This window comes from Artibeus jamaicensis, unplaced genomic scaffold, assembly GCF_021234435.1.
Source record: "Artibeus jamaicensis isolate MK-2021 breed Jamaican fruit bat unplaced genomic scaffold, CSHL_Jam_final contig_241, whole genome shotgun sequence".
Classification (NCBI taxonomy): Eukaryota; Metazoa; Chordata; class Mammalia; order Chiroptera; family Phyllostomidae; genus Artibeus; species Artibeus jamaicensis.
This window is the reverse complement of record NW_026521509.1, coordinates 8,410,618-8,423,661: the sequence shown is the minus strand read 5'-3', so window position 1 is coordinate 8,423,661 and position 13,044 is coordinate 8,410,618. Positions and strand designations below refer to the sequence as shown.

The window sequence follows — 13,044 nt, the reverse complement described above, 5'->3', positions numbered from 1 at the left end:
AGACCCATCCATTCACTCCCCAAAAAGGGCTTGTCCCCAGGAGCTGCAGAAAAAACGATTCAGCACCGCCGGGGTACTTCCCGTCTCCAGCAGTCTCGATGCCACTAAGTCTTCCCAGGATCTCACATCATCCCGCCCGCCCGCCCGCCCCTCCCCCTCTTCCCACTCCCCCCGCTCCGAGCCGCTTCTTACCCACGCAGTTTCTAGGCCCAGAGATTAGAAAGAATGACGAGGACAGCGAAAACCGTTTCCGACTTTGCGGGGGTCTCAATGCCACGTGCATTAAAGAATAGACACAGGAATCTAAGTAAGCTTCACCGGTTAGGGGAGGTTAAACTGGGCGCCCCAGCAGCCAGGCCGCGCCCCCCCACCACTACCTCCACCGACACCGACGCCACCCCCTCCCCCACCCCCACCCGGGGATGGAACCCACTGCCAAACCCCTAAACGCTTCTCACCTACAGAGAAAACGATGCCTCTTTTCAGCTAAGCAACGGACAGGCTCGGACCACCAAGCCAAAGCTTTGCCAAACACCCAACTCAGAAAGCGCGTAGGCCAAGAACGCTAAGACCCACGAGACCGGGTTGTGCTTTACCTCATGGGCTCAGCAGTCATGTTTTCGCTTCAAAGCCTTTTGAGCTTCAGAGAGCGCAGGGCGCCGCGCTCCGCGCTCCCTGGCGTCCGGTTACGACACAAACGCACTGAGCTGTCGGTCGTCACTATGGCTGGTGCTGAATCCTCCCTACAGCTCAAAGGCCGCTAGCGCTGCCACCGCTGCAGGAGCCGCGGAAACAAAGCGACGCCGCTGCCGCCGCCATTTTGTTGGGCCGAGGCTCAGGCTGGAGAATTGGCGCGTCCTCCCTCTTCCTCTTTCCATCATCCATTGGCTACCTCCTCCACACCACGAATTCTTATTGGCTACGGGAATTCACATTCTTTGGGGGCCTGTTGCTAAGGCGGTCTAAGTCATTTGATCCTCCCCACCTTTTCTTAGGGGTTCCAATTTAGTCCCATTGACCTGAAAGTGCTAGTGACTATTGTGACTTCATTCGGAAAATGCGTTTTGATACATTCCCCTTCCTTCACATATTGCCAAAACAATGACACCAACTTACATTCATGGAGAGTTTCTACACGTCTAGCACTACACTAAATCTTTGTTCAGATGACTTCGTGTAATCCTTATACCCTTTGAGGCAGACACACGCTTGTTACCTACATTTTCCAGATGAGGAAACCAAGACACCAAATCCCACAGGAATTAGACCATACACTGCACTCGTAATCATTAATCTATGCGTTGACCCTAAATATTTTCTGTCTAATATTCCAGGTTATCGTCAAGCGCATTGCTTTTCTTGGATGCTTTATGTATAATATTCAGCACACCAGCTTTCCTAGATATTTTATATACAATATTCCACCTGCCGTATATATACACACACACACATGTATATGAATAGATATGTCATTAGACCAACTTGAGATCTGCATACAGTTCTTGCAATACTGAATACACTGTAAAGTCTAAACTGCTGTTTGGAACACACGTATACAAGCACGCCCACACACACACGGACCATGCCCCCAGTCTGATGTGATGTTTAGCTCACAAACCAAGCAACCTAGGTCTGTTTCCTCATTACAGAGGTATGGCGTGATGATTTCTGTTTTCGTATTCTATAATTTAATTGTCCATTGGTAATCTTTACAAGTCACAAATCAGTTTCCTAAAATTGAATAGTTTCAATTATTTTCAAAGTGTATTCTGCAGACATGTCTTAGTTCATTCCATTAGCTTTTCTTGAAATTTGCAAGAACACCTGTTGTATTTAGGCCACAGGGTTGCTGCTTTCTACTGGAATACAAAGTGATGAGCCTTTTTTCAATGGAATACTTTGAAAACCCAATAGATTCAGACAATTTTTTAATCAAGAGAAGCCTGTACACATTTCAAATCATCTTTCAAATATTTGGGTAGCATTTGCCATCTGTAGAAACCAGCCTTCCATATCTGTAATACTGTTTTTCTTCTCCTCTTCCACGCATTAAATATCACTTAAATATACAATTTACAGAATTTTTATTTTATTCCCTGGTAAATGCAATTTAACTAATAGGAATATCTCCAACAAATACACTCTACATGTGAAAAATGAGATGTCTGCAAGACTATTCACTGCTGCATTATTTGTCACATCAGAGTGACATAGATGTTCCTCAGTTGGGCACTGGTTATATAAATTAGTCAATCCATGTAACAGTGGAAAATTGTAACAGTGGGAAATCGTAACTCACCCCACATTTCTTTTGCCGTTATTTCTGTAAGTGCTGACTCTGACTAATACAGCTTGTAGATGAACAGCATGTTTGTATAAGAATCCTAGGAATTAACTTCAAAAGATACGTTCTCCTACCTTCAGGCATCTAAGCTGCAGGAGATTTGCTGACCTTGGACCACACAGACAGGATGATGTAAAGTCTGGATGATGGGAATCCAGGATGGCCTAAACTTATAATACTCTTTAGCATAGCATAGGAGAAAAAGGTTCAGGACATCAGACTTGGTGATTGTTTTTCACGTGAGAACAAAAGCACAGGCAACAAAAGTAAAATACAGAAATGGGGTGGCTAAGAGGTATATTGGGAATGCTGAGTACTCTCACCTCGATTTTTCTGTGAACCTAAAATGACTCAAAAATGAATATAAAGTCCGTTAAAATGAATGTCATTAAAATCATGACGCAGCAATTCCCTTTGTCTCTTAAGTCTGTCTAGTTTTTTGATATAAAAGAAGTTAAAGTCACCTGCCCACTTAAATTATGAAAATCATAAGGGAGAAGAGAATCTTTCAAAGTAAATCAGCCCCTCTTCTGGGGATATATCTGAAGAAACCCAAAACACTAATCTGAAGAACATAAACACCCCTGTGTTCACTGTAGCATTATTCACAATAGCCAAGGTCTGGAAACAGCCTAAGTGCCCAACAGTGAATGAGTGGATCCAAAAACTATGGTACATTTACACAGTGAAATACTATGCACCAGAAAGAAAGAAGGAACTCCCACCCTTCACGACAGCATGGGTGGAACTGGAGAGCATTATACTAAGTGAAGTAAGCCAGATGGTGAAAGACAAATACCATATGATTTTACTCATATGTTGAATCTAATGAACAAAATAAACTGACAGGCAAAATAGAGACACACTCATAGATAGAGAGCAAGTCGACAGCTATGGAGAGGTTAGGAGGTAGAGGGATCGAAAAGAAGGTAAAAAGACTCATGGACATGGACAACAGTGTGGACACTGCAAGGAGAAGCGGGACATAAGGATAATAAATGGTAATGGAAAAAATACAATAAAAAATAAACTCCATGGGCAACTTAGTTAAATTCTTTTAAAAAAAAGAATTTTACTTTTAATTTTATTTACTTTTTTAAAAAAGTAAATCAGGTACAAACTTCCAGTTATAAAATAAATAAGTGATGAAGATGTACAGCATAGCAATTATAATTTATAATACTGTTTTGCATATTTGAAAGTCATTAATACAACAAATTTTACAAGTTCTCATCACAAGAAAAAATGTCACTATGAATGGTGATAGATGTTCACTAGATTTACTGTGATCATTTCACAATATATACAAATACTGAGTTTATTACATCGTACATCTGAAATTAATACTGTATATGAATTGCCTATCAATAAAAAATGGGTTTTGATTTACTAATAGTACCATTATGTTGCCCACCTGAAAATAATACAATATTTGTTCATTATACTTCAAAAAAGAAGTAAACCACCAAAGGAACATATTCTTATAGTTCCAAACCAATACCTTCTAATAAACCACTGGGAGTTCCATAAATTATGCAATATTTTTATGAGTCCACCCTAAGTCAATTTAATAAGGTTTTTAACTGCATTTTCCAATTCTTTTGATATTTCCAAAAGAGTTACTAAAAGAAAAATTAAAAAAAACAATCTGGCGTATTTGAAAATGAACCAAGTATAACTCAGTGGATTGAGCACGGGCTGCGAACGAAAGGGTCACCAGTTCGATTCTCAGTCAGGGCACATGCCTGGGTTGCGGGCCAGGCCCCCAGTATGGGGTGTGCAAGAGGCAACCACACACTGATGTTTCTCTCCCTCTCTTTCTCCCCTTTCCCCACTCTCTAAAAGTAAATAAATAAAATCTTTAAAAAAAAAGAAAAGAAAATGGCTGGCTCAGCTGGTTAGAGCCTCATCCCGATACTCCAAGTTTGTGGTTTCCATTCCTGACAAAAATCAGCCAACGAATGCATAAATAAGTAGAACAGCAAATCAACATTTCTCTCCTCTTCTCCCTTCCCTCTCCTCTCTCCTCCACTCTTCTCCCCTCCTCATTCCTCCTCTCTCCTCCTCTTCTCTCTTCTCTTTTCTCTCTAAAATCAAATAAATTAATGAAACAGAGGTCCTAATTATATATAAATAGAGTGAAGTAAAAACCTCAATAAGCTGACTGAAGAAAAAAAAAACAGCAAGAAAGACTGAATTTTAAGAAGATAACTAAGTCAAAACAACCCAAATTGTCTAGTTTGCAGGCACATCAAGAAAATTGCATATTTTTTAATCTCACCTGAGGCCATTTTTTCATTGCTTTTAGAGAGAGAAGAAGGAGGAGAGACAGAAAGAGAGTGAGAGAAACGTCAACCGATTGCCTCCTGCACAAGCCCCAACTGGGAATAGAACATGAAACCCAGGCATGTGCTCTGACAGGAACGGAACCCACAACCATCTGGTGCATGGGACAATGTTCCAACCAACTAAACCACACCAGCCAGGGCAATTTTGTTGATCTTAAAAAAAAATACAACATTTGGTTTTGCTGATTTTCTCTATTGTTTTTCTATTGTCTATTTTGTGTATCTCCACTATAATGTTTCATATTTCCTTCTCTGTCCTGTCTTTCTTTAGCATTTCTTGTTGGGAAAATCTACTAGAACAAACTCTCTCAGCTTTTGGAGATGCAAATTAAAACCACAATGAGATACCACTTCAACCGGTCAGAATGGCCATCATAACCAAAGCAACAAACAACAAGTGCTGGAGAGGTTGGTGGAGAAAAGGGAATCCTAGTTCACTGTTGGTGGGAATGCAGACTGGTACAACCGCTATGGAAAACAGTAAGGAATTTTCTCAAAAAACTAAAAATGAAACTGCCTTTTGACCCAGCAATTCCACTTCTAGGATTATATCCTAAGAACCCTGAAACACCAACCCAAAAGAACCTATTGCACCCCAATGTTCATAGCAGCACAATGTACAAAAGCCAAGTGTTGGAAGCAACCTAGGTGCCCATAAGTAAATGAGTGGATCGAAAACTAGGGTACATTTACACAATGGAATTCTATGCAGCAGAAAGAAAGAAGGAGCTACTACCCTTTGCAACAGCACGGATGGAACTGGAAAGCATTATGCTGAGTGAAATAACCCAGGTGGTGAATGACAAATACCACATGATCTCACCTTTAACAGGAACCTAAATAACAAAACAAACAAGCAAGCAAAATATAACCAAAGACACTGAAATGGAGAACAGGCTGACAGTGACCAGAGGGAGAGAGGGCAGGGAATTTCAGGAGAAAAGGGGAAGTGTTTACAGGAACTAGTATAAAAGACACATGGACAAAAACAAGGAGGGGGGTGTAAACGGGAGGGAGGTGGGGAGGGTTGGGGGATGGGCTGGGATGGCAGTAAAAGAAAACTGTACTTGAACAACAATTAAAATTTTTTAAAAACTCAGTTTTTGTTTATCGGGGACTATCTTAATTTGTCCTTCATTTTGTTTTTGCTGCAAAATGTTTTATTGTTTCCATTTGGTACAATGCAAGGGAGACAGTTAAAGGTGTGTAGTGGTTTCAGGGACAGGCTCAGGCAAAAGCCAGACATAGGGAAATGGAGAGGGGCCCCTCAGAGGCCTCTGGGCTCCAAAGGCTTCCTAATCGTGCTTGAGGGTGAGCCTTTCCAAGACATATTCAGCCACGCCCACCTGGGAGCTGACCAGCTTGGAAGCTGGCTAGCCTGTGGAGGTGAGCCATATAGTCCCCCATCTTCTGGATGAGTTTCACTTCGTCATCCAGGAAGTCACGGAGCTGAGGGTCTGTGGGGGGTAGAACCCATGCAGATCCAAAAGAGCCTGAGGTCAGGTTCTTTCACAAAGTCCAGGCTGCTTCTATGGCGTCCTGAGTTTTACCCCACTCATCTTGGGACAGCTTTGCCAAGTCCTGGAGAAGAATGCGGCCGCCGTGCTGGTTTTGCAGCTTTAAGAGACGCTCAGAGCCCTCAAGCTTCTCCTTGGCCAATGACATTGTCCGAAGAAGTAGCCCACGCCCTGCAGAACCACATTTCAGGTTGAAATAGAAGCCCAGAGAGAGGTAGTTGTGGCCTGCCCGCAGGTGCAGGGTGGCCAGGCAGTGGACAGCAGCCTGCACCTCAGTGGAATAACTCTGACAAATCTGGGAGCTCATGGTTGTTAGGCAATGAGGAATTAAGGTGGGAAAAAAATGGTGTTGCTTGGTCTTGGAGGCTGAGGACGGCTGAGGTGGTTTCGATGGTGGCCCCTGGAAAAGAGGATGGAGGGGAATTAGAGAGAAGGTGCGTCCCTAGGTCTGCTCCGTTCAAACCCTGTTACGGCAAGAGACAGATCCCAGGACTGCCCAGGCCGCTGTAATTATGAATTTGTTTCCTTTAAAGTTTATGTATTGGGGAGAGAGAGAGACATTCAGGTGTTATTCAGCTTATTTATGCATTCATTGGTTGATCCCTGTACGTGCCCTGACCAGGGATTAAACCCCACATCCTGGCATATCAGGATGATGCTTGAAGCAACTGAGCCACCCATACTGGCCAGGGCTTTCCTTCATTTTTGAAGAATGAGTATGCCAGATAATGATTTCTTTGTACCTATTTTTCTTTTATTTTCTTCTTCCACCACCATTTATCCCCCCATACCCTCTTTCACCTCCACCCACCCCCGCCCCTGCGATCACCATACTGCCGTGAAAGAACTCTTGAGTCCGTCTTTTTTTCTTTTTTGCTTAATCTCTTTATCCCTACCCCACCCTGCCTAGAATCCTTGATGAACTTTTTTTCTCCCAGCACTTTCTGTCATCCCACTGCTTTCTGAGTTCTTTGGTTTCTAATGAGAAACTGGCTGTTAATCTTACAGAGAATTTTTCAAGTGACAAATCACTTCTTTCCTAGTACGTTCAAAATTCCCTTTCTGTCTGTCTGTTGTGCTAGGCAACTTTGTATTTATTTAACTTGGAGATTGGTAAGCCTCTTAGATGTGTAGATACATGGCTTCCATCAGATTTCGGACATTTCTAGCCATACTTTTTCTGTATTTTCTCTCCTGCGAGGACTCTCATTATGTGTGTGTTGGTGTACTTGATGGTATCTCATGGCTCTCTTTCATTCTGTTAATTTTTTAAAATGACTTTATAAAGATTTTATTTATTTATCTTTAGAGGGGAAGGGAAGGAGAGAGGGAGAGAAACATCAATGTATGGTTGCCTTTCGTGTGTCCCCTGCTGGGAACTGGCCTGCAGGGAACCGGCCTGCAACCCAGGCATGTGCCCTGACTGGGAATCGAACCAAGACTGGTTCGCAGGCCCGCACTCAATCCACTGAGCTACACCAGCCAGGGCTCCATTCTGTTAATTTTATTCATTCTTTTTTTCATGATGCTTCTCCACCCAGATAATTAAAATCGACTTCTCTTCATGTTCACTATTTCACTCTGCCAGCTTAAATATAGTTTTGAAGCTCTCTAGTAATTTTTAAATAGTGTATCTTTCAGCTTAAGAACTTCTGTTTGATTCTTTTTTCTGATATCTCTTAATTTTTTTCTCCCCCCAAAAATGTGTTTTATTTTTTTCCAGCTGAGATGTAATTGATATAAAAATTATGTAAATTTAAGGTGTACAATGTGATTTGATACACATATATGATGTGATGTGTTAACCTGAATAAGGTTACCAGTACTTAACACATCCTGTACTTCACATATTACCATGTTGCTGTTGTTGGATGTTATAGTCTATTAATATTCTGTTTGGTGAGGCATTATTCTCTTCAGTTCTTAATATGGTTTCCTTTAGTTTTTTCAACATATTTTATATAGCTGGTTTATTTTTCATAAGTCCATTGTCTGGGCTTCCTGAGATATAGTTTCTTTTAATTTCTCTTTTTCTTCTGTGAATGGGCTATATTTTTTATTACTTTATGTGCGTCATAATATTTTTGTTGACAATTGGACCTTTTGAAAATTATAATATGGTAACTCTGGAAATCAGAGTCTCTCTTCTTCTTAAACTTCTTTTATTGTTGTTCAAGTACAGCTGTCTCCATTTTACCCCCACAACTCTCCACACCTCCCCTCCCTGATCTCACCCCCCCTTGGTGTTGTCCGTGTGTCCTTTATAGTTGTTCCTGAAAACCCTTCCTTCTCACCCCCCCATTATCCCCTCCCCCCTCCCCTCTGGTTACTGTCAGATTGTTCTTTATTTCCCTGTCTCTGGTTCTATTTGCTCACTTGTTTGTTTTGTTGTTTAGGTTCCACTTATAGGTGAGATCATATGGTATTTGTCTTTCACTGCCTGGCCTATTTCACTCAGCATAATGCTTTCCATTTCCATCCATGTTGTTGTGAAGTGTGGAAGTTTTTTCTTTCTTTCTCCTGTGTAGTATTCCATTGTGTAAATGTACCCTAGTTTTTGATCCACTCGTTTACCGACAGGCGCTTAGGTTGCTTCCAGCACTTGGCTATTGTAAATTGTGCTGCTATGAACATTGGGGTGCTTAGGTTCTTGTGAATTGGTGTTTCAGGATTCTTAGGGTATATTCCCAGCAGTGGAATTGCTGAGTCAAAGGGCAGGTCCATTTTTAATTTCCTGAGGAAATTGCATACTGGAAATCAGTGTCTTTTCCCACATGTTGTTGTTGTTGCATGTTGTAGTTTTTGCTTAGTAAACTTTCTAAACTATATTCATGAAGACTCTATTCTTTGTCATGTGTAGACATTGAAGTCTGTTTCACTACCTTAGTGGTCATCTAATGTTTTGAGAATGATTTCCTTAGACACCTACATGCAAAACAAGAAAATATTCTCAATATTTGTAAACTGGTCCTGTGTTGGTACAGCCCCTCAACACTTAGCCAGTCTATTCACAACACCAGTTTTCCCTTTACTTTCTGCTCCCACTGAACATAAATATCAGCCAAAGATGAAAGGTTAGAGAACTGAAGTGTTTTCTGAGCATGCATCCTGTTCTATGTCTATAAAGCCTTGGTTTTCCAAAGTCAAGTTTTTTCTCGGCTTTTTCTCCCAGACATTTGGCACATCTATTTGCCATGACTGCAATGTTTTGCCCCAGCGAGCAGTGGGTAGCTCATGCGTCATTCGATGCTTTCGAGAACATTCCATACGTAGCTGCTTTTCTGACCTGAGAGATTTCCAAGTTAGGTCAAATTAAGGCAAGCCCCTTTTATCATTCCTTCAGGGAACCCACAGATGGGTTCAAACACCGGGAAATACAATGTGTTGGGAACAAGGTCTGCTCCGCTCTTTCTGGGACCAGCTTACCCACACTGGGAAACACTGACTGCTGGCTTTAAAATTCTGCCACATGCCCTGTCTGGGTAGCTCAGTTTGTTCCATTATCATCTGGACAGGCCAGGTCTGTAGGTTCAGTCCCTGGTCAGGGTACATGCAGGAGTCAGCTGGTGAGTGCATGGAAGAATGGAACAATAAGTTGCTGTTTCTCTCTATTCTCTCTCTCTCTCTCTCTCTCTCTCTCTCTCTCTCTCTCTCTCTCTCATCATATTAAAAAACCACTACCACACCAAAGCGGGAGGCAGGGCAAAGCTAAAACAGCAGAAAACTCTCCTACCATGCTTATGTTTCCCTTTTCTTAATTCAGTATTCATTTGGTTACTTCAAATTTTTGACTATTTTTCAGAGTTACAACAAAGCTGACGCTGAAATTTCTTGCTGGTTTTTTCGGTGTTTCTGTAAAGGAATGGGTCTGCCAAGCTGTGCACTCTTTTCTGTCTTTACTATTTTCTGTCTTGCCTGTTTTTGGCTCTTCACATTTCTATATAAATTTTATTTTTTAAAAGATTTTATTTATTTATTTTTAGAGAGAGAGGGGGAGAGAAAGAGAGGGAAAGAAACATGATATGAGAGAGAAACATTGACAGGTTGCCTTCCTTATGTGCCCCAACTGGAGATCAAACCACAGCTCAGGCATATGCCCTGACTGGGAATTGAACTGGTGACCTTTCACTTTGTAGGAGGATACACGATGTCAGGGCTCTATATAAATTTTGAAATCAGCATTTCAATCTTTCCACACACACACACACACACACACACGCACATACACACACAAATCTGGAATTTTTATTGGATTTGACATAGAAATGGAGAATTTTACAATATTGAGTGTTTTTAAAGGTTTTGTTTATTTGTTTTTAGACTGAGGGAAAGGGAAAGAGGAAAACATCAATGTGTTGTTGCTTCTTGCGCGCCCCCTTGTGGCGGTCCTGGCCCACAACCCAGGCATGTGCCCTGACTGGGAATCTAACCAGAGACCCTTTGGTTCCAAGGTTGGTATTCAATCCACTGAGCCACATTAGCCAGGGCTCCAATATTGAGTTTTATTTTTATTTATTTATTTATTTATTTATTTATTTATTTATTTATTTATTTATTTATTTTTAAAGGTAACTATGGAAGATACATTTTTTTAAAGATTTTATTTATTTATCTTTACAGGGGAAGGGAAGGAGAGAGGGAGAGAAATATTGATGTATGGTTGCTTCTCATGTGTCCCCTGCTGGGAACTGGCCTACAACCCAGGCATGTGCCCTGACTGGGAATCGAACTGCGATACTCTGGTTCACAGGCCCGCGCTCAGTTCACTGAGCTACACCAGCCAGACAATATTGAGTTTTAAAGTCTATGAACAGGGTGTCTTTATTTTGGGATATACCTTTTGTAGGTTTCAATATATATCTTGAGCATCTTTTGTTATATTTATTCCTAATACTATCTTTATCTAAATGACAATTTGACATCCCTGGCTGGTGTGGCTCAGTGGATTTAGTACCAGCCTGTGAACCACAGGGTTGCCAGTTCAATTCCTGGTCAGGGCACATGCCTGGGCTGCGGGCCAAGTCCCCAGTAGTGGCATGTGAGAGGCAACCACACACTGATGTTTCTCTCCCTCTTTTTCCCTTCCTTCCCGTCTCTTTAAAAATTAATAAAATGTCTAAAAAAATCTTTGGCAGAACTAGCTAGCTGGTTACTATCAGGACGATCCATCTTCCTTTCTCCTGATAAACTGCTGGGACTTCCATCTAATATGTATAATACTGGAGCAAAATGGGAATGATGGTATTTTAGTATTTATTTTGCATACTACCACACATTGGTATTTTGTAAATGTACGAGAAAAAAATTTGTCATAGTTATCTACCTTGTTTTTAGCTGTTTTTATACCTGCAAAGGGGCCAGGAACTGGGATTAAGGATTTTTTTGTAATTCTGGCTTGAGTCTTTCCAAACAGAGTGATTAAGGAAGCAAATCAGGATTGTGAGAACAAACTTGACATTCAAAGGGAAAAAAGGAAGGGAAGAGGAGAAACTCTACCCACTGAGGAAGAGTAGTAGTTGGGTTTTCAGAGGCCCTGGAATTGGTCCTAGAAACCTGACTCCTCTTTTTTCCTTTTCTCTTCAATTTTTTCTACTATCCTCTCTTTCTGTTTCCCTAAGATTTCTCCACCTCAGTTCTAGGGAGATTCTTATAGGAGACCTTTGGGATTAGATGGAGTCCCAAACTGATTCTAAGGAAAATACAAATGACTGATAAATTTAAGAAAAGATGTTCAGAGCTACTAATAACTTGTAGGTTGGTAATCAAAATGAGATACCTTGAAGAATTTGAAAACAAAAATACAGAAAACAATGGTGAGAATGTTTTTTTAAAGATTTTATTTAAGGAACTAGCATAAAGGACACATGGACAACAACTAAGGGGGGTGGAAAGGGGAGGAAGGTGGGGGGCACGGGGGGGGCTGGGAAGGGAGTAAAAGAAAGAATACTGTAGTTGAAAAATAATTTAAAAAATAAATTAATTAATTTTAAAAATTAACATTTTTTATTTATTCATTTCTATTATTTTTTAAAGATTCAGAATACTGTACTTGAAAAATAATTAAACAAAAAACAATAAAACACATAAAAAGAATATCAAGTTTATATAGAAAAAACATTAAAACGAGATTTTATTTATTTTTAAAGAAAGGGGAAGGTAGGGAGAAAGAGAGGGAAAGAAACATGGGTATGTGATCGATACATCGACAAGTTACCTCTCACAGGTCTCCAACCAAGGACCTAGTGCACAGCTCAGGCATGTGCCCTGATTGGGAATTGACCCAGCAATTTGATTCATAGGCTGGCACTCAATCCACTGAGCCACACCAGTGAGGGCATAATTATTTATTCATTTTTAGAGAGAGGGGAAGGGAGGGAGGAAGAGAAACATCAATGTGTGGTTGCCTTTCACACGCCCACTACTGAGGACCTGGCCTGCAACCCAGGCATGTGCCCTGACTGGAAATTAAACCAGTAACCCTTTGGTTCGTAGGCTGGCACTCAATCCACTGAACCACATCAGCCAGGGCAAGAATGTTTTTAAAGTAGTACATTTTTGTTCATTTAGAAATTTGTGAGTACCATGTAAGTCTTTGGGTATGAGTCAGGATGTAAATGACTATGACTTCAGATTTTTTTAAAGTACTGAAATGATATACTGATAATATTTTGGCATTTCAGTACTTAAAAAAAATCTAAGTTGTGAACTAACCATCCTTTAACATTTCAATTCCTGTCACAAAAGCCTCTCCCTTTCCCTTCCACCCCAATCCAAAAAAAGCAATCAAACCCTTCTCTGTGCTCACAGTATATCGTTTTCCCACTAGTGGGAAGAA

The 13,044-nt window shown here is 40.9% G+C and overlaps 1 protein-coding gene and 1 pseudogene across 5 annotated transcripts in view; both read right to left on the bottom strand.

Moving 5' to 3' along the window:
- The window catches only part of ATRX (ATRX chromatin remodeler), a 200,037-nt gene extending 199,205 nt beyond the window's left edge, over positions 1-832 (bottom strand). For all 5 annotated transcript variants that reach the window (XM_037132200.2, XM_037132203.2, XM_037132202.2 and 2 more), the window contains exon 1: positions 597-832. In XM_037132200.2, the coding sequence (XP_036988095.2) occupies positions 597-616 (20 nt within the window). In that variant the 5' untranslated portion in view covers positions 617-832. The remainder of the gene's footprint in view (positions 1-596) is intronic.
- Positions 833-5,987: 5,155 nt separating this feature from the next.
- LOC128626944 (ferritin light chain-like) lies at positions 5,988-6,516 on the bottom strand (annotated as a pseudogene).
- Positions 6,517-13,044: the final 6,528 nt, after the last annotated feature.